Raw genomic sequence first — 22,748 nt, 5'->3', positions numbered from 1 at the left:
TAGCTTCATTCATTTTTCCATAGCGCCCCTAAAAATCTACAATCCAGCAGGGGGCCAATATTTTTTCCCATCATTTATGCCCCCACGTACACAATTCCCAAGTCTTAATGAAGTATAATTCGGCGTCTCGGTGATGAAGTACAACTCGCGTACGCTTCACAGTTCACGCTTGGGGTTTTTTAAATGCTCAATACTCAACAAATACCCAACCCCGGGGTGCTTAAAACTCATTTGCATGAGACAGAACATCCCACTCCTTGGAAATTTTAGTCTGAATAGCAAGAGGATTACATAAGAGCCAGAAATAATAGATAAAAATAGATTTACAGTATCTTTATAAGAGATGAAGTGGCGATTTTTTTGTGTTCTGGCCATCGCTTAAACAGACTCATCTTTTTGTTGAGTAAACACGGGTTTACAGCGTCGCCATTTGGCGGGCTTTTCCGCTCGGGTGGTGACGGAGCTTGACAGCTCGGGTAAAAGCTCTGAGCCCTTTCATCATGATATGCTCATCGCCGGAGCTACGCCGTCCGAGGGGGGAACGCTTAAGGTGGCGGCGGAATAAATGCCGGGGAATATTGTTAGGGGGGTTTTGGAGCTCACACGAGTGAAAAGTGAGTTTTAAAAAAATCAGCGGCTAAAAATATGGAAGAAAATCAGCCTTTTTTTGACGGTAATGATCAGAATTGATGCTTAGGTGGTCATGTGACCTGTTTTGGTCTTGGATTTGATTGGATTATGTTAGTTGTCACTTCATTGGCTGTCCAAGTTGTGGACATTAAAATGGCAGATCGTGGTAATGATCTCATCTGTAATAGTTTTATTGAGAATTTAATTTGCAACTATTTGGCCTCTTAACACTCTATAAACTTTGTATAGAATGCCTGCAGTAAACTGGTTTGAATATAGTTGCTGTTTCCAGGGAGATATATAAATATTGTTGCTTTTTTGGAAGGGCAATTGTTTATTTTATCAAGAATCATAAGCCAAATATATGTTAAAGTAACAATAGTCTAATGGAGAATTGAATTGAATGCCTTTATCATAATACATTATACTTTTTTATGTTGTTGACTTCTACTTAAATGTATTGATTATTTATTTCTAAGTTTTTTAAATTATTTATTAATTATTTTTATTTATTTGTTATTGTTATTATTTATTGATATTTGTTTTAGTTACTGTTATTATTTATTAATATTTTAATTATTTATTATTATTATTATCATTATTATTATTATTTATTGATTATTTACTTGTCTTTTTTGTTTGTTGTTGTTATTCATGCACATTGTGGTAAAAATAAAAAGTGTTGAATTCAATAATGAGATTTAAAGCTTCATTAGGATGTGCACAAAGACAATTAAGAGGCAAAAAAATAGAAAACAAATATTATATTAAGTTTGCATGAGTATTAGTTCAGACCCATCCAAACTAGGGGAAAAAAAGCACAACTTGTAGTCCAATTCACTTATTGTTCCTGGTTCTGATCCCACCCTATCCAACACAACCAATCAGGTTCCTATTGGAAAAGCATCAGCTGGCTGCCATCAACTGATTACTATTGTTGCAAGACAGCAAAATGTTTTGTTTGTTTGAAATCCTGCAGCTACAATCGCCCTTTTTTTTGCTATTTTTGCTGTTTTAAGGACTGTAAATAAGGTAAACCCTCATAAAACCAGGTCCTCCCTAAACTTGATCTTAGGAGAGGTAATAATGCTGACTTTTGGAGATATGATTATTGAGGAAAACAATGGAGGTGCGTATAATACTCACTTGTCATTTCATATTTAACTTAAACAGAGCTTTTTTTTCTTATTTATAAGCGGAACCCGTGGAGTTATCACAATGTATTACTATGATGAATAATTTTGCTGCCAGAATTTATTAATTTCAGTCACCTCATGCGGCCAGAGAGAATGATGATTGGATTATAAATCATATTTGTGCTTTGTCAAAAAAAATGTCCTCGCTAATATCTATTCAATTTTAAAGAAGCACTCTGCTAGGTGAATATTTCAATTTTGTTATGTTAACTAATGATTTTATGATATTTTTTTTGCTCATTGAAAAGTTCCATTAAGCAGTAACGGTTATTATTCATATTGCTTTTAATTTAAACTGCAATATGACATAAGTGAGCTTTATTTTTTATTGATAAAGACTATGTTTTGGCTTGTATGCTTAATGACAATGACTCACCGTTATGTTTTTTTTTTTTTGGTCTTGTGGTATTTAAAAAAAACGTGAAAAAACATTTTAGATAATTTTTATAAGCCCCCCCAAGCAGCTAAAACTCCGACTTAATTAGAAGAGCCGAACTCCTGCTGTTTAATGTTATGGATTTTCCTGTGATTGTATTTTTGTGAACATTGTCATGCAACAGTGCTTTTTTCCTGTTGCCTGTTTGCTCTACTAAAACATAAAAAGGCATTATCACAGTGCCTGGAAATGGAAGGTGAATGTTTTGTTTTTGCAAAATAGGCGTACATATTGTAGTGCTAAGATCCATGTGTAGTTTTTAATGAAAAAAAAATAACATCCAACTACTCATCTTCAGCAAATGATCAATTTTACAGTTTATTTTAATCAGAATTTGACCCGATTGAGCAAAAATAAGTCACAAAGGTCATGTAATTGACCAGAAAAAAGGCGTAGATATTGTAGTGCTATAATCCATGTGCAGTTTTTAATTAAAAAATAATGTCTAACTGCTCATCTTCTGTTTAAAGAAGTTTTGACAAACATTTCAAGGCCAGAAAAGACAAGTTAAGCCAAATGACAAGCAAATGATCAATTTTACAGTTTATTATAATCAGAATTTTACCCAATTGAGCAAAAAACAAGTCACAAAAGTCATTGAATTGACCAGAAATTTTAACCAATTTTACAGCTTATTTTAATCAGAATTTGACCCGATTGAGCAAAAACCAAGTCAAAAAAGTCATCTAATTGACCAAAAAAACTTCCATGTGAAATATTTTATTTTTTACAGCTCTTTAAAATCTTCAATGGTCATATTTAATTATTTACGGCCAAGTAATGCAAGCTTGTCTGATTGGTCTAATGGAGTCATGTGATTATTATTATTGTCATGTCTTATTGACCAAACTGTATAACCACTCTATTTCTAGTAAAAGTAAAAAGTATAAAGTACATTTTTCTCCATTAATTTGACATGTTTGCAATTTTAGTCTTGAGAATAGGAGTTTTACCACAATTTATAGAAGGAATAACATTATTTTTAATTCAGGTGCGCCTTTGGGAGTCACTCTTAAAGATACAGTAAACTATTAATGGCATGGTTCATTATGCAGCATTTACATTTGATTTTAATACGACTTTTCCTGAGAGAGGCACAGTGAACTCTCCTAAAAAAAATAAATGAAATGAAAGGGAAGCCGTTGTGGGAGGGAGAAAATTACATTTCTCGCTGAAATTTTAAACGCTTCACTGCAGGGACGCCATCTCCAAAGAGAAAGAACGGTCGGGATTTATCTAGCGACCTTTGAAATTATGAATAGCTATCTTATTGATTCACTTTTGAAAATGAGAACAAAAGACATTTAATGTGTAAAAGTAGCATCGGTCGACAAGATGGGGAAAAGGATGGAGGAGCCTAGTAAAAAAAAAATCATTAAAAAAATGGAACGGGAGGCTTATATTCAGTAGTAAATGTTTAATACTCCGTACAGTATTGTATGAGTACTCATAACTAGAATGTCATACAGTACATTAGAGACTAGTTGAGGTTGGAGAAGGAAGTTTAATTTTGGCTTCTGATGATGACATTGTTTCGAGATGGAAAAATATACCTTTTCATGCCATAGAAATGTTTTATTTTTTTATTTCTGACTATACTAGGGTCCTAATTTGTCCTAGTTTTAATTTTTTAGTCTACTTTAAACGAAACTGTCCCATTTTGTCAAGGTTTTCGTACTACTGACTTGATCCAGACTTGGACTGCTGTGAATAGGTTTGTTAGGTTCATTTTTAGTTATCTTTATTATAATATAAAACGTTACAAGGAGACTATTAATTTGTACATCAATTAATTTCACATCTTTGGTATTACTTGCCCATTTAAGGCCACAAATCAAAACAATTACAAGGTTATTGATTAATCCAATATCATAAGCAAAAACAACAACTATAACAATCATCGCATATGAGGTATTCAATAATAACAATTAAGGTCGGAACTCCAAAACAACTCCATTAGAAATTTAACAATTTAAGCGTCTATTCGGCAAAACAATTCCATAATCAAGCAAAAAGAGCGTCACAATTTACCACAATATGCGAGTAATCACCAAGGTTGTTGGTTAGCCATCACGCTGCATCAACATCTTCTTAAGCATCCTTCCAGGTCTGCATTCTGGGGTAAAGGTCAGTCCTATCTTCTAGTAAACAGTCCTCGGAATCCAGCATTCGCCCCAGACAAATTGGAGAAGCTTTCATACAAAAATATTAAATGCACACATATATATAATAGTATCACAGAATAACTCCAACAACGTTTTGACAGTTAATTGTAAGTCACATTTGATCATCAAGTCCTCCCATTTTGTCCTACCCCGACCTATAATATCATTTGAACTGACCGTTATGCTTTTGTTTTCCCCCACCAGATATCCGCGGTCTACAGACTTTCATGGACCAGGCCTCCCGACTGGGGCTGGATGTCTCCCTCCAGAGGGTGGACCGCAACGTAAGCCGTGTTTTCAGCGACCTCTTTAGCACGTTGCGCACCGAGGAACTCAACCGTTACCGGGACACTCTGCGGCGGGCCGTGCTGCTCATGAGCCCCCGGGGAGCGCAGGTGTTCATCGACCAGGTAATTGGATTTATTTATTCTTTTTTTGCATGAAAAGGCCAATGCTAAGTAAGTAAAAAAATCTGTTCCGATATGAGCTATTTTAGATCAGGATAACCATTGCCAGGATATAATACTTTAAAATGTATTTGCTGAAATATTGTGCAAAATAATGCAAATATGACAGTCTTTCCTTCCACTTTTTAATTAATAATGAACTGATATGCCAAAAATCTTAAAGTAATGCAACAACATAAACTAGCCAATAGAACTCGGTACTCTTGCAAAATTGTTCAATGCAGAATCGTTTACATATTTTTTGAGTAATTATTCTCTGTTGTTTGAAACATGTTGCTACTTTCAATTGTCTTACATGCATTACTCACATAGTTTGGCTAATTTGGCTAACTATTGCGAGATAGATGAGGATATCTTGGGATAGATTGGTGGTACTGCTATAGCGTATGAATCCCGATAATATAACAAGGGAGAAGATTTGAAATATTGTACAAAATAATGGAAAATACGACAACTCCCTTCCACTTTTTAATTGATAATGAACTGATATGCCACAAATGTTAAAGTAACGCAACGACATAAACTATCCAATATAACTCGGCACTCTGGCAAAATCATTAACATATCAATTTTTTTAGTAACTATCCTCCATCTCATATCATTAATGATGAATGAATGAGTGTTGATATTGGAATGATTGTTGTTGTGTGTGCTGTTTGAAACAGGTTGCTATTTTCAATTGTCTTGTGTGCATTAGTCACTAATAATGGATTAATGGTGATTGGTACTGGAGTGATTGTTGTTGTGTGTGTGCTGTTTGAAGCAGGTTGTTATTTTCCTATTGTTTTACATGCATTACTCACTAATAATGGGTTAATGGTGATTGGTATTGGAGTGATTGTTGTTGTATTTGTGCAGTTTGAAACCTGTTGCTATTTCCAATTGTTTTACGTGCATTACTCACATAGTGTGGCCATTTGACTAAATATAGAGGAGGACATCTTGGGTCAGATTGGTGGTACTACTATGGCATGTGAATCCTAATAATATAGCAAGGGAGAAGATTGAAAATGTAGAAAAGTAGTGCTGTAGGTACAACAAAACAGAAAACGTTGATCTTGCATCCGTTTTTTGTATTGACTGTAAAGCAGAAGTAGAGGAAGCAGTGTTGGAAAAACCTCTGGAATTGAGCATGACTACCTGCAAAGGCAAGCTTTGTTAAATGGCTGAATTTCCATTTCAATTCATTTGCCTTTGGCTGATCCGTGGCCGTGTTTTCCTTCCAAAGTGTCTGCGGCGCAAGCTGTTGACTGGCAGAGTTTTGTCGCTGTCAGGGTTGAGAGAATTAACATCAAATCCACTTTGTCCCGTGGGAAATATAGTGCTCCAAAAGACTTGTAAATCCAAAGCTTAACTTTTGTCATGGGGAAAATATGACACAATGTGCCTATTTGCCTAACTTTGTCATTACTTGCTTAGTAGATCATTTACCTTTTATTTCTATCCTACTTACAACAATACAAAGCCACTTGCAAACAACTTTGACACATTTTTGTTGTTTGTAGACATCAGTTTATTATTCTTTCTGAAGATTTCTTTTTTATGAAGTTATCTAATCCAATTTTATAATTTGTCATTTTCAGATTGTCCGATTTTGGTGGAATTTTTCGTCTTTTGTTATGTATACTTATAATATAATGGCATGTAACATGGCATGTTATACTTCTTTTTTTGACTACTTATTTGCAGTTATGTAGAATTTTATCAAATATTTAGTAACATAAGTAAGACAAAAAGTTGTCGTTTTTTGAGTGTTCGATTTTGGTGAAATAGCTCGTGCATGGTCTAATTTTATGTTTTTTATATTATAATGCCATGTAGCATGTCACTTTATACATATTTTTTGAGTACATATTTGCATTTGCCCAACATGGCATGGTATACTTCTTTTTTGACTACGTATTTGCATTTATGTAGAATTTTATCAAATCCTTTTTAACATAAGTAAGACAAAAATACATCATTTTTTGAGTGTCCGATTTTGGTAGAATAGCTCGTGCTTGGTCTAATTTTATGTTTTTTATATTATAATGCCATGTAGCATGTCACTTTATACATATTTTTTGAGTACGTATTTGCATTTGCGTTTTTTTCGCTAAAAAAATAATAACTCTCCAGGTTGCAGCCAGACCTGAAAAACATTGCTAATCATTTTCTCACTTGCCTTACATGGGCTCAACAAAAAAATCCCCCGAAATAGACGTAATAGCACATTTGTATTCATTGCGTCTTTGCACCTAATCCTTGTCAAGTTCACTCTTCTATATCCCACCATGCCTCTCGCTTACAAATGTCACATTTTCCGCCAAGGACGACTTTGTTCCAAACCTTTGCTAACGACAATTTCCAACGCTTAGCCCCTCACGATTAGCACAATATCGTCCTTCTTCTCAGCATCCCCCTTTTTTTGTGGCGCTCCGACGCCTGTCATGTTTCCATGCAAGAAAACCTGACTTTTGCAGCCAGGCGGGCATCCAGACACACACTTGCCACATCGCCTTTCTTCTCACATTGGCCGTGAGTGGGTGCGGCGTCTGGTGTCAGCTCAGCCTTGCCTCCCTCCTTGACACCTGACGCCTCTCCGCACCCCTCATGCGAGGCGACCTCTCTGCCGAGTCACGCCAGCCTCTCCCGCGGGCCGCCGCCGCCAAGTGCCATTTTCAAGCTGTGCCCAAGTATCCTTGGCATATATTAACCCGTTTTTTTTTTTTAAGCGCTTAGCACTTGTAAAGCGTGGAAAAATAACAACAAAAAACATGGCAGGTTTCATGTGATACCAAAGTCGTTTTCTACAATTAGCATGCAATGAGTTGCTTCGAGCTATAGATCTTTTAGGCATGTAAAATGGTAATTTATTGTTGTTATTATATGGAGGGTTTTGCCTTTCGGATATTTTTGGGAGAAATAATGATAAAAGAATGTGATCTGGTCAGCTTTTCTCGAAATTGAATTGAATGCTTTTATTGTCATTTTAAAAAGTATAATGAGATTGTAAGCTTCACCACCAAGTAAATAATCATTAAATAATAATAAGTAATTAATATGTAAGTAGTTTGCACTAATGACAACAACAAAGAAACTGACAAATAAATAATCAATAAATAAGTACTCAACATAATTGTTCTGCACAAATAACAACAAAGAAACAGATAAATAAATAATCAATAAATAATAAATAAGTAGTCAACAACATAAATGTGTCAGTAAGTGTATAAATAACAAGAAAAACAGATAAATTATCTATAAATGATTAATAATAAATACAAAATAAATATAAGTGCACATATAACAACAACAAAGAAACTGAAAAATAAATAATAAGTAGTAATAAATATGTACTCAACATATTTTGTATTCTCCACAAATAACAACCACAAAGAAATCAACAAATAAATAATCAATAATTAATAAATAAGTCAACAACATAAATACGTCAGTAAGTGCATAAATAACTAAAAAAACAGATAAATGATTAATAATAAATACAAAATAAATTAGTCAACATATTCAGAGTTGAATAGCAAATAATATAATACTAATTAGATGAATACTATGTGAATACAAACTCAATTTGTCATTTATATATATAAAATTATTAAGATTACAAGTAGGTTTTAAAGAGACAATTTGTGCTAAGGGATAAAAATACCTCTCATTGGAAAAAAAAAATCCAATTAAAGAGTTTTGACAAGTCTAGGACCATTAGCCGCTCCTGTCAAGCATGTCATACATAAGCAATAAAAAGTGTATACTAAATATGTTGAAAGATAATTGTACACATCTACCACCGTGACAGTGAAAAGCATCACATTTTTTTCTCAGGGCAGCAGTAAAAGTTGACTTGAAGCTTCTTTTTTGAATGCCGACTAAGCCAAGACGCATTGTTGTGTGTCATTATTGCGCTTTTTAAATGTCATTCAAATAAAAATCTATGACTCATAGGTGTTTGCTCAAAAGCAAATGCTGCTTCTGTTTACTATCCTGACAAATATTTTAGTAGTTTTTTTTAATGGCATAGCAATTAAGTCAATTCCAGTCAGTCCACATCTCTCCTTTTCATTCCAAGTCAATATTGCCACATGAAATATACATGCTACCCAATTTGTTACATTTCTGTAAATATTTTTGTTATGTGTTAAACAGTACTTGGATAGTAAACAGTACTTAGAAAGTAAACAGTACTTAGATACTAAACGGTACTTAGATATTAAACAGTACTTAGATATTAAACAGTACTTAGATAATAAACAGTACTTAGATAATAAACAGTACTTAGATATTAAACGGTACTTAGATATTAAACGGTACTTAGATATTAAACTACTTAGATATTAAACAGTACTTAGATATTAAAAGGTACTCCGATATTAAACGGTACTTAGATATGAAACAGTACTTAGATATGAAACAGTACTTAGATATTAAACAGTACTTAGATAATAAACAGTACTTAGATATTAAACGGTACTTAAATATTAAACGGTACTTAGATATGAAACGGTACTTAGATATGAAACGGTACTTAGATATGAAACAGTACTTAGATATTAAACAGTACTTAGATATTAAACAGTACTTAGATATTATAACAGGACTTAGATATTAAACAGTGCTTAGATATTAAACAGTACTTGGATATTAAACTCTCTATCTTAGATAATAAACTCTCTTCGATAATAAACTCTCATGAATATATATTTGAGAGTTGGTTTCGGCAGTACATACATTTTTCCAATCTTTTTCTGACTTTAAACTTGATTTCCACGCCAAATGAATCTCTCGGAACCAAAATGTTAAAAAAAATAGGTTGAAAAAGGCCAAGTTTATCCCGGCATACAAACAAGAACTATACACAAGCTTAGAAGAAACCAAATGGCCAGGCACGGACGGGGGTGTCGTAAAGTCAAAAACGTCGTAGGTGGAAGACCTTTTAACCCAAGGACTTTCCTGTATAGAATGCTTTCTACTTGACCACTGCTGCTTTTTTTTTTTTTTTTTTACTTCTGGCTTTTATTGAGCAGCGTAGCCGGCGCTCGTTTTTCAATCTGTGACTTTATGGAGCATCTTGGCCAACTGGGCCCCTGCCGTGGTCCCAACCGTATTTCTCTTAAAGGGAATGAGACATGCAATCACTAAGAAAATATTAGACTGTACCGATTGTAAACTCTTTTAGCGGGCTCTTCGGTACTACAATGTTGCACCAGCATTTATCCACTTGCCCCGCTTATTAAAATAAATTCAGAGTGTTTCCAATAAGTCTGGTCTTGATGATTACAAATAAACAAGAATAGGAAAAGTAAGCTGTGGGTGGAATTGTATAGGATTGAACTGTGAACCAATCAGTGAACAGCCTCATGGGGGGCGTGCCAAAGTCTTTCCCAGCCAATCACAGAGCACTAGGTAATCCAGGACAATAGTCGATAAAAACAAACATTTAAAAAAGACTGTCTTAGTTCCGATGCTAATTTAAAATGTGTTTTCTTGTTAGCATGAACAGTATTTTGTAAAGAACTTTACTTTTCTTACGATGTAAAAGTTATGTAGTCACAAAAACACTAAAATGTTTTCCTTTAAAAGTGAAACAAATAGATATTTAACTGAAGTCGAAATGTATAAATTAAAAACGATTTTTCTGTGTCGCAATATGACATTTATGTATTTATTTCCCCAACCCTGACCAGGTCTTTACTTTTATCTTTCCCGCCCAGCTGTTTGTAAGCAGCGATGCTGCAGCTTTCCTGTTGTTGCATCTTCCAGACGGTGCTTTGTGAAGTCGTTAATTAAATCTTCAAAGTCTAGCCACACTACCTAATTGGCTAAGAAGACATGTGGCTAATACGAATGTCAGCATTTCGACATTAATTAATTCAGTGGTCATATTATTGATTTCAGTTCCTCACAATATAACCGTCGATTCCAAATATTTTCTGTCAGACTTTTCTCTTTCTAAATTTTGTTAACAACAAAACACTACACAAAAATACAACATTAATTCAGTCAAGACACCATGTCCACCCTTTCTCCTGTATAGAACTACAAAAGTAACAAAATCAGTATCCTAATACAGAATCAGTAGCAAAAGTTCAGTATCTTGCTCAAGGATACTCAGCAGGCAATTTAATCGGCACCCTCTAGGTCAGGGTACGAAAACTCTAACCCTCTGCCACCAAACCCCAAAGAGAAAGAAACATTTAGAGGAAATAGTGATACAAAAATAATGTTAAATATATATGCTACCTACTGGAGGTAGCATTGTTGCCCCAATAGGACAACTGTGACCAAAGTAGATACCATATAGATAAGGTATTGCTAGCCAATGGAAGACACAAGATAGATCTGATAAGAGTATAATTGGGTAAGGACACGCCTTCCTGGACAATTTTAGTATTTTGTATAGTGGGGGAAGACATTATTTGCAGAAAAAAACCTTTGAATGGACGTTGTAAGTCTTACACTAGTTTTGGCACCAACAGTTTAGTGTCCAATAGCACCTAGTCATACACATAGTCACTTGGAGAATGAAACAGCATTGGACCAATGCGAAAGCAACATAAAGTCATCAAAATATAGTACTTAAATATTCCCATCCTCAGATTACCATGCTGACTAGTAGCCAAACTACATTTTTAAAGTATCCACCCCCTAACCTAATCTAAATCTCTGACAGCACAGTCATCCATCAGTTTTAAAAAAAAAAAAGCCAGCTGAGTCAGCCCAGCGGAGAACATGTTTCCTAAGACTTTATTAGACCCCCGCCAAAGTCCGTCTGGCTAAAAGGTGGAGTTTATCTCTCCGAGCGTCTGCCTCCCGCTGCCGTAATGGCCACACCTCTGGACTCTTTCGCTTTCTGCCACTGCACCCCAATTCCATTTCCCTCCCAATAACAGCATGACAAATAGCGGCTGCCAGAAGATGATCTATCATTGTCCTACATCTCATCCTCTTCGGGCCCACGTGTCCTCTCGCTATCCGCCTCTTTCATTGTTTCTCTTTCCCCTTCTGTCCTCTTTACAGGACATTTTCTCTGAGTAGGACCACCATCCCCCTCACTCCACATCCTAATGGCTCCCTCCCTCTCTTTCCCTTTTACTATCTTTCTGCCCTTGTCTTTACTCTTCGTTAACCTCGCCCCGTTTTTGTCATCGTCTCCATTTCTCTTTAGCTCTTCTGTGATATTCCCCCGGTGGCGTGGGTTAAGCCGTGTTCCGGCGCCTCGAAGCTCTTAAAACATACACGAGTTACATGGTGACGTCATAAACGAGTGCACTCTGAATGAACACTAGCTTGTCCCAGTTGTGCTGCTTTTAGTAGCGTGGATATGTTAGGAGCATCTGTATGATTTTTACCATTGTAGGAAACTTTTTGAAACGGTGAGGGATGGAGCTCTTAAAGTTCTCGCTCACTTTGTTATTATTTTTAATGAGGACACTAAGAGTGCGACTCCGTTCTTTGTGAATTTATGACAGGAACATTTTTGGTTAGCATTCTATTGATTAGATGTGTCCTTGCTTTCTACCATATTGTTAAATCGTGTATATTTGCTTCTCTAATGATGAATTTTTACCTAAAAATAATCTATGAAAGTTTTTGGGGAGGAGATCATTTTTTCAGGGCCATCAAAGTAACAGAATCATTATCAATGTAAACAGTTTTATATCATTTTTTAATCATTTATTTTGAAGATGCATCCTCTGGTACATCTGTCCATCTTAAACATTATATTAATTGTTGTAATGCAAAGTTTGGACATGGTTTCTTTAGATAGTTTTGATCACATCCAACTTTTAGTTTTTTGGAATATTTTTAAGGGCGCTCGGACGATTGGTCGCTGGTCTTTTGGTCACCGGTCTTTTGGTTTACTGTTTAATATCTAAGTACTGTTTAATATCCAAGTACTGTTTAATATCTAAGTATTGTTTAATATTTAAGTACTGTTTCATATCCAAGTACTGTTTAATATCTAAGTATTGTTTAATATTTAAGTATTGTTTCATATCTAAGTACTGTTTAATATCTAAGTACTGTTTCATATCTAAGTACTGTTTAATATCTAAGTACTGTTTAATATCTATACTGTTTAATATCTAAGTACTGTTTAATATCCAAGTACTGTTTAATATCCAAGTACTGTTTAATATCTAAGTATTCTTTAATATCTAAGTACTCTTTAGTATCTAAGTACTGTTTAATATCTAAGTACTCTTTAATATCTAAGTACTCTTTAATATCTAAGTACTCTTTAATATCTAAGTACTCTTTAATATCTAAGTACTCTTTAATATCTAAGTATTGTTTAATGTCTAAGTACTGTTTAATATATAAGTACATTTGACCGGCGACCAAAAGGGACCAAAAGACCAGGGACCAAAAGACCGGCGACCAAACATCCGGTCACAATTCTTAAGGTATCTATTGTGATCTGATCATTTTTTTTAAAAACTTAGAATAATAGGTGGCACAGATTGCGGAGAAATTGAGAAAATAGGCTTCTAGTTTTTTGGGGATGGTGACGAATATTCATATGAATAGGTTTTGTAAACTGTGACAATGACATCTAAGTATAAGCAAATGTCTTTTCCCCGGCGGCAGGAGATGAGAATAATCAAGAGATATTGTTTTGTACCCAAAGTCTGCTGTTAAGCCGGCCAGCTTTTAAACATGATGGATGGCGCTTGTGCGCTCGACAATGAATAACGCTCTCAAAGTTAAAGAGCTTTTGCATAAATAATTTGCCTTTTGTGTTATTTGCACTCGGGCTTTCAAAACACAAAAGGGGACCATTTGTGTTCTCATCACTTCTTTTGGCCAAATAACAAGCTGAGAATGGCAATGAGAAACACCTCCATGATGCCTGTCATTATGGTCATTTATATCACAGAGCCCACTGATATTTTGGAATTGCCTCCTGAACTCAGTCCAATCCGTGCTTGGAAAGATAATGTCATTACTATGACTCATAAAGTAGTAGTACTCTCACATTTTTAGATAGCCCAAATAGATTAATTAAGGTCGGTGATCTAATTGATGTTCCTCTTAATAATGATACAATAGATTTAAGTGAATACTGAAGTGAATACTTTCTTCTACTGCCATTTATCTGGAATATTCAATAGTGAGGTTGCGTGGTGGAATCCCAGCTGGGTTCCTGTGTGGAGTTTCCATGTTTTCCCCAGGTTTCCTTGTTTTTTTTTTGTCCCGGATACTCCCAAAAACAAGGTAGGCTAGCAAGTTAAATACTCTAAATTAAAACCCTAGCTATGATTGATTGGTCGTCAATGTTGTTGTACACTGTGATTGGCATGTTGCCAGTTCATAGGGCCCATAGTTGGCTGGGATAGGCTGCAGTACCCCTGACAACCCTTGTGAGGATTGTAGGAGCCAATTGGTACGTAAAATGATCCATTGTGAAACTTTTTACCGTATTTTCACGACTGTAAGGCGCACTTAAAAGTCTTAAATTTCCTCCCAAATAGACATGGCGCCTTATAATTCAGTGTGCTTTATTAAAATTAAAATGTGTCATTCATTGACGGTGCGCCCTATAATGTGGTGCGCCTTATAGTCGTGAAAATATGGTAAATCTCATTAAAATTGTATATAATGACAATAAAAGCAGTTTAATTCATTTCAATTTGGAATGAACTAAGCAGACTTTAAAATTCTACACTGGATTCAAACTCAAGTCGTTTTTAAGCCTGAGTCCACTTTTTCAAACCTCCTAAGCAACTGCCCTTTAATGCTTTTTTAGCTTAATTTAACACATTTTCCACCCATTTTCAGATCAGTTCCACTTAATTAGACAATAGTGATTTTGTCCAAGTAGGCACCAAACATTATAGGAGTATTTTTAGCTTTTCGTTTACTAGGCTAACTACTTTAAGTTTCTGTGGTGACCTGGATTGAGAAAGCCCCAGGAATCCAGATCCAGAAAATCTGTTTATAACCAAATACATACATTAAAATACAGTTCCATGCATAATGCTAAGCCTGTGAAACGGAAATGCCGTACTATGCATTATGATGAATTATTTTTGCATTCAGTCAGTACACATAATGTTTAAGGAAGAACCAGAGTTCTAGAATTATTCATAATTGCTCTTTTAGGGTAGAGGTATGCCCTTCAAAAGTGCTTGTATTCACATTCTCCAGCCAGTAGGTTCATTATTTGGACTTTGTGCATAAAGTGGCTACTTCGTCTTCTCTTTGTTGGTTCTTGTTAAATTAGAATATCTTAAAAGAGTCCCTTTACAAACATTTACGGCTTCGGCGCACTGCATATTTGTCTCCCTGCAGCATCACATGACATGCAATTATACCCAAGCCACAATACTGTCAGGCAGCCGAATTCCCACTGAATGTGTTTCCCCTATTTTCAGATGCTGTCTAAAAATATAAAGGGAGTTATGGCGGTAATTGCAAATCCAACCACTCGGAAAAAACATTTTATTATTATTGTTTTTCTGCAGAGTAAACCACAATGTTCTTGATACAATGTTCAATTAATATGTAGTGGTTATATATAAATGTAGGTTTGATGTTTAATCTCTTGTATCGTACATTGCGGTGCGGTATAAATAATTATTCGGCACTTACATGTACCGTATTTTTTTTAATTTTCTCCAAAATTGACAGTGCGCCTTATAATCCAGTGCGCCTTATATATGGAAAAACCACTACTGTCGGATATTAATAAAACACAAACGCCTGAACTGAAACAATACTGTTAAATATGCAGATGCCATCTTTGTTTACAAAATCTTCCATCATATAGCTCCTCCCCCACTGCAAGATTTTACACAAAAAAATCCAAAACATCAACAATGGCTGGCTCTAGAGGTGACTGTAAAGTAGTGAGTGCTTCATACCCGGAAGTCAATAGCAATTACCGTATTTTCACCACTATAAGGCGCACTTAAAAGTCTTAAATTTTATCCAAAATAGACAGTGTGCCTTATAATACAGTGCGCCTTAAATATGGTACATAGAAATGGATATTAGTATAGTTTCTTGGCATATTGATTGAAATAAAACATACTCTATAGGCATATATTAGTACTATTTGTGGAAACAAGACTTTAAGTCGTAAATTGACTGGTTTGAACGCGACCTTTATATGAAGTTGGTTGTTTTTATGCGTACTTGTATGGCTATTCTCTAGATATAGATGGACGGGGTCTAACTCGGGAAATATATAACATTCCATAACCATTATCGGGCAATTTCGTCTCTCAACAGTTATTCTTTTAGCTCAAAGCTAACCATATTTAATCGTTTGATTTTAATAGTAATTCGTGCGCAACAAAAAACTCCCATGTGTCCCAGTAAAGGCCGAAAAATGCTAATGTTATCATTCACTTACCAAGAGTGAGTGGAGATGCCTGTAATCATGGTGGGTTATTTCCCAGGTTATTCAATTAGGCTATTCATGTACCAACACTTGACTTAGAAATGTGTTGTGTTTTGAGAGGAGTGTGCGAACCATCAGGGCGGCTCGCGAGTAGAGCCTTTGTAACGCTATTAACGGCGTTAATGTGTTTAGAAGAAATCCCTAACTACATTTTTACATAAACCCCAACGTCAAATGATGGAGTGGAACGAGAGGTGTGGTTTTTGTTGATGTTCTTGTCACCATTTCAGCCCTCGAATGTTTGGAGAAATATGTTAAGGGAGGCAAAAGGGCAGCAAAACATTTCACTCTCGTTGGCCCTTATTTGAAATGTCAAACAATGTTTGTGCTATTTTTTTTGTTTTGTTTTTCTTTTACTTGTTTTTCGTAGCTGTGATTACATTGTGGACTCTGTCAGGGCTGTCCAGTTTTTGACTGCGGTGAGACACCCAATGTTTTCTTTTTTTAAAGGCCGGCGGTGCAGCTGGCAGACGTGTAAATGAATTATTTTATTTTGTCGTCTGCTATTTTGGAGTTTTTCGTAAGCGTACATGGATCACAATGATTTTTTTTCCATTTTTTCATAACGTAGGTATATTGCGTTGTGTTTATATTATGTTCTGCCTTTTGACATGAAAACGTACTTGTTGGGTTAAGACTAGATTTTGTGTAAGAGTCTAGGGGTGGTCAAACTTTTGGGCCCGGGGGCCACATTGACTTTAAAATGTAAGAAAATTGTGTAAATTGGGTAAATCTCATGTTTACTTGGACTTTTCTACTTCTAACATCAGATTTTATCTTTATTTTTATTGTGTTAGGACAGGGTTAGGCTAAACTTTTGGGCCCGGAGGCCATATTGACCTTAAAAAATTGACAGATGGGCGGGTCAGCAACAAGATACGATACATATAAAAAAGTGCATCCGTAAACAGTACATATGAAACATAAACAGAAAAAAAAGGACTTAAGTATGAACATACTCATCATTAAAGTAAAAAGTATAAAGTACAAAGTTAAGTAAAAAGGAATGCATCAAGAAATATTTAATGCATCAGATTATGAAAAAAATTCTTTTGGTTGCGCCTTATAGTACGAAAAATTTAAAAACCTATTTTTTTTTTTTACCTTAAATCGATCTTCTAACCAAAAATGAAAGCATAAGACTTTCAAGTTGCCCCTTCCATCCTTTAATTTCATTATAATTTATTTTTAAAGCACCGCAGTGAGGTTCAAAAAAGACTTTCTGTGGGTATACCTATTCTTTTGGTTGCACGTAATAGTACGAAAAATTTAAAAACCTAATTTTTTCACCTTATATCGATCCACTTACCAAAAAATGAAAGTGTAAGACTTTCAAATTGCCCCTTCCATCCTTTAATTTCATTATAATTTATTTTTAAAGCACCCCAGTGAGGTTAAAAAAGACTTTCTGTGGGTCTACCTCGAAAAAAAAACATCGGCTGACTGAACATAAGGAAACTCCTGAGAATAAAGTGCAAGTGTGCTCATGCAAATTCATTACAGCATAATATGCTTCCACCAAGCTTGATAAAATTCCTTGAGGAAAAAAAAAACGATTATGGGGGAGCTTCATGCCTCCCAGCAGTGGGCGGCGTGGGGGTTATAAAGAGATGGATTAAAAAAGCGGGTCGTCACTTGTGTGGGTCGTCGCCCTGTAGAATCTACGACGAACCTTTTTTTGAAACAGGCCTTTTTCAGTCTGCTATTCAAAAAGCAGTAATTGCATCATCTTTCAAGCCTTTTTTTGCAACGTCTGACGGAAAGACTGCTCCCATTAATCAACCTAATGGAGAAGTAAGTGATTTGAAAATATAGGCTTTGATCACGCACCCCCGCCATCTTTGCTTCGGGGCGTTCGTCATCCTTTCCCGAACGCCGTTCGTTATCTTTCCGCAGTCTCAAATGTACAGACGGTCTCCCTTGCCAAAGATTATCGTTGTATTAAGATTGTGTTAAGCCGCATAAAAACTGCACAAGATTTTGGACTTGATTTGAAGTCCATAGTGTCAAAAGCCAGAGACTTTTATAGAATAGTTTGGGTAATGGAACAAGAAGCAAATGCTTAAAGAGTTGCTATTCAAAGAGTTGTATTGATCTGGAAAGAGACAGATTACATTTTTAGTCCTCCTCAGGTGTATTGAAATGTCTGCTAAGGCTATATAAAAAAAGTGTAACCATTACTTGAGGCTACAAGCTCGAGCAAGGCAGGCTAGCAAATTAGATTCCATCCCGCCAAAGACATAAATCAAGGCTGTGTGAAAACGTCTTAGCATGTTTGATGCAAACCCCAAACGGCCTGCCAAGAAAACAGCAAAGCACTTGCATGAGTGCTTTATTTATTCCACTAATTTATTGTCCACCAATAGAAAAAAAGTGCAGGGGTTGTTTATTAGGACTTCATGTCTAGCTGAGCTGGGGTTTCAAGAACCAATGGCTTTAGAGGGGGATTCATACCGACCACTTTGCCGACTCTTTGGCGCATAATTTCCCGTAAACCAATTGAATTGAGTGCTGCTTCTTGTCACCTTTCTTGCAGACGGCCTGTTTATCAGAGACTTGACGTCAATGGCGTTATACTCCCACTCGACACACTGTCGTTTTTTTACTTGTCTTGGGAGAGAACATGTTCTGTATAAGTAAGACTCATCTGGTGAGCTTTAGATCACCCTTATTTTTTTAGACTCTTTGTTTTTGGTAAGATTCCCAGTGGGTCTTTGTGCCCTGGCTATTTAAAAATGTAAGAAAACGGTGTAAATTGGGTAAATTGCATGTTCACTTAGACTTTTCTACTTCTAATATCAGATTTTATCTTTATTTTTATTGTGTTAGGGCAGGGTTGGCCAAACTGTTTAGGCGAAGGGGCCATATTGACTTAAAAAAAAAATGACAGATGGGCGGGGTCAGCACAAGATACGATTACATATAAAAAAGTGCCTCCGTTAAGAGTACATATGAAACATAAAGAGAAAAAAAGGAGGTATTAATATACTTATCACTCATTATTAAAGTAAAAGGTATAAAGTACTAAGTCAAGTCAAAAGGAATGTATTAAAAAATATTGAAATCCTTCAGTATAGCGTTTGAAATCATCACAGGTTTTCTTGATAGTTTTAAGTTAGCCCACACTGACAGTTTTGACAGCAATTTTAAGTACATAAAGTACGGAAAATCTTCAATATTTATTTTTGTAATGAGTTAATCTTTTATTTATTCAGTTAGAACTGAAGTGACATTTTCTTGAGAATCTTGAGCTCAGGCACTCTAATAATTACACCATAAGAAAATCTTCAGCTTCCATGAAGATAATTTTGAATAATATCCAAAATACTGACATCTATCATCAAGAAACAAATGCATTTATTTGAAAGGCATTTTATGTGGAGCGATCATATCTCAAAAGGACGAATTGATTAACTTTCGATCATATTCTAGATCATATTTATGGAATAGCCATAGTCAAAACGGAAATAAGTTTACATATACCATCATGACTATGGTCTGTTTTCGTTATTTGACCCAAGGGCAAACTAATTAACCTTTGGTCATGGTCTGGCGGTGACTCACATTTGAAATGGGCCAATATGAAAAAGTTTTGAATGCATATTAAATATAATTGAGGCTGAATGGATTGTATTTTGATGCAAATGAGTTTGCTAAGGATAGACAAGGTCATGACCGATGTATATCTGCTTCCAAGTTCAATTCAGAATACTGGATCGGAGATGTGTACATTTCGTAGGGATCCCTAATATCATAGTGGAGGTATGATACCTCATAGTGGCTTAATATTTAAGATTTATGGAATTATCAAAGTCCTCACAGACTTTTCCATTAGCGGAATGGTGGACTACAAGGTTACTTATTGAATGTCACAAACCTGGAATGGCTGTCTTTAATGCATAGAGCTAATAGTTCTAAGATTGAGGGTTAGATAAATCCCAGATCTGGACTTTCCTACATTGTGTTTGCATGTTCTCCCCATGTTTGCATGGGTTTTTAATTCCAGATTCCCAAAAATAAGTTGGTTGAACACTCTAAATTGCCTGTAGCTGGTTGTTTGTCTTCTTGCGACCTGTGATTGGCTGGCTACCAATTTAGGGTAACCTCGCCTGATGCCTGAAGTCAGTTGGGATAGGCTCCAGCACCTCCTGCCAGCCTTGTAAGGGAAAATGACAGAATATGGGCATCGATTTGGCTCCAGATCGATATTGGCAAAACGTAACTTGAGAAAAATCGTACGTCAATCTGCATTTTAGAGACGATAGAGCTCAAAAATTGATCTTCGAAATAGGAGGACTCGTCAGTCAAATCCCAACCATTGACGTTTCTTCAGAGATCATCCACAAGGTGACAACCAGGCCTCATCAGGTTGTTTGTCAGGTCACGGCTTGACATTTTAGTGATTGAAACACACCAGTATAATCCAATGCTAATGTGTCTGTGCCACACGTGTGGCAGCATATCAAAGCAAGTCTATTTCTGACTATTTTTTTCTTGTCGTATCCGTAAAAAAAACGAGGTGAGAGGGTCACCTTTTTGGACTCTACATTGGAGACGACACATTCTTCCTAAAAGCACCTTGTAGCAAATCATTACGTAGTCTTGATGTTTCCAAATAAAGAATGTGTGAACTCTCTTGGGATGTGTTCTCCAATGTGTGAGGGGGGGAAAGTTGTCCGCCTCATTAAAAGATAGGAAATGTACAAAGTGCTTTTCACAGGCTTTCCTACCTGTAGTCGTCTCTCCACTGTTGCCAGGTAATGGTGTGCATTATTCAGATGCATTTAAATGCCATTCTTTTTGCTCTACTTCCTAGCAGGCAGACAAATGCATTGTGAACTTTAGTATAGATGTAGTGCTTCTTGTTGTCAAGAAAACAAATTCATTATTAAACACCTATGGTTTTATTTTTTTTCCTATTTTAAAAACAGCGTTTTTAAGAGCTAAAGTCAAAATTAACATCTAAAAAATCCCTTTAGCATTAAAAAATAATCAAAAATAAACTATATCTATATGAGCGTTAGATCATAATTTTCAAGCAACCAATCCTAAAATGTAAGCAAAATTACTGCTTTAAATTAAGATTGAGATGACTTGACATTCAATTCCAAGCATTGGTTTTAATCTAAATGTAAATCTAAACTAAAAAATATAAACAGATACTTTTATTCATTTTTAAAATTATTATTTCAATACATTATTTATTAGTTTAGGGCATTTAAAACAGAGCCTTTGGAATTGTGTGGTATGTAGTATTAATTTCTATCAATATGATTCCTAGACATTTATAAAAGTTAAGATAGATTTAAACCAGCTTTATCTAGTTCTACATTGTCTTTTACTGTGTCTGTACTACTGCTACTGCTACAAACTGAATTTCCCGAATACAGAATGAATAAAGGTTAATCTAATCTAATCTACTAATCTAAAACTGACCCTAATTGGAGTTGTAATATGTCCACAAGTCCTTGTTAACATTATTATTATTTGAAGAAAGATATTAACAAAGTCAGATCCTGAAACATTTATATTTCACTCACTACTACATCCCCGACCTTTACACCAGCATATCTTTTTTTGTATTAAAATAATGATCTCACGCAGATCCTAATTATCCTTATTTGCATTCTTTACACACGGTACTTGAAATTGGATGAATAGTAATCCTATTTTGTACTGTACACCATGTGCTAGAAGAAACACAATTTCAATTTCCTGATCTTATGACTTATCCCCCTTTTTTAAATATCATTTTAACCATTAGAAGTCAGTTGGTGTGTCGTATTTGTTCTACAGAAGACTTTTTGGGCGCTGGCGGTGCGTTTCTATGATGGCGTCTGATGCATTTCAGCTCAATTTCCCTCCCTTTGGCATTCAAAGTGAACGTCAAAGTGAATTTGCGGCAAATGTTTCTTCTCTCCAATGTTTTTCCCGTCGGAAAAAGTCAGCCGTCTGGAGTGCATCCAAAAACGTCGCCCCAGTCTCGTCTTTGCGACTTCACCACCTGTTTCCAAATATACGCCACTGCATGTTTTCAATGCCTTCTCCATTTTAAATTGAAGTTGGCATTTCCCTCATTGGCTACGGCAACCATATAAAAAAAATAAATCATGTCCATAGGGTTTCTTTTGCCAATTTCGACCAGCAAAAACATTCTTCACATCCCCTTCTCCTAGATTGCATTATTTTTTGTTTAGATTAGCACATTTTTACATTTTTTAAACAGCCAAAATTGCCCAAATCTGCTCGGCAACAGCGTTTAAACTCCTTGTTGCATTTCAAGAGATCGCTCTGTAATATAGAAAGCCAGAGAGAAGTTGCGCTTGGTTCCAAATTCGATTAGAAAAAGGCTGATTAGGCACATTATTACATGAGAGAATTGTATTCAGATGCCTTTTGTATTCCAAGTGCTGCTTGATTGGAATCCTAATGAGGAAGCCACATTAT

At 35.5% G+C, this 22,748-nt stretch overlaps 1 protein-coding gene across 3 annotated transcripts in view; it reads left to right on the top strand.

The window, feature by feature from the left end:
- Positions 1–22,748, top strand: part of grid1a (glutamate receptor, ionotropic, delta 1a) — a 186,479-nt gene that overhangs the window by 107,638 nt on the left and 56,093 nt on the right. For 2 of the 3 annotated variants that reach the window (XM_077729380.1, XM_077729382.1), the window contains exon 4: positions 4,632–4,837. In XM_077729380.1, the coding sequence (XP_077585506.1) occupies positions 4,632–4,837 (206 nt within the window). Of the gene's footprint in view, positions 1–1,561; positions 1,760–4,631; positions 4,838–22,748 lie in introns of those variants that run through there. The other variant, XM_077729383.1, reaches the window with a different exon arrangement.

This window comes from Stigmatopora nigra, chromosome 12, assembly GCF_051989575.1.
Source record: "Stigmatopora nigra isolate UIUO_SnigA chromosome 12, RoL_Snig_1.1, whole genome shotgun sequence".
NCBI lineage: Eukaryota > Metazoa > Chordata > Actinopteri > Syngnathiformes > Syngnathidae > Stigmatopora > Stigmatopora nigra.
The sequence above is the reverse complement of the archived record's forward strand: the minus strand, read 5'-3'. Positions and strand labels throughout refer to the sequence as shown.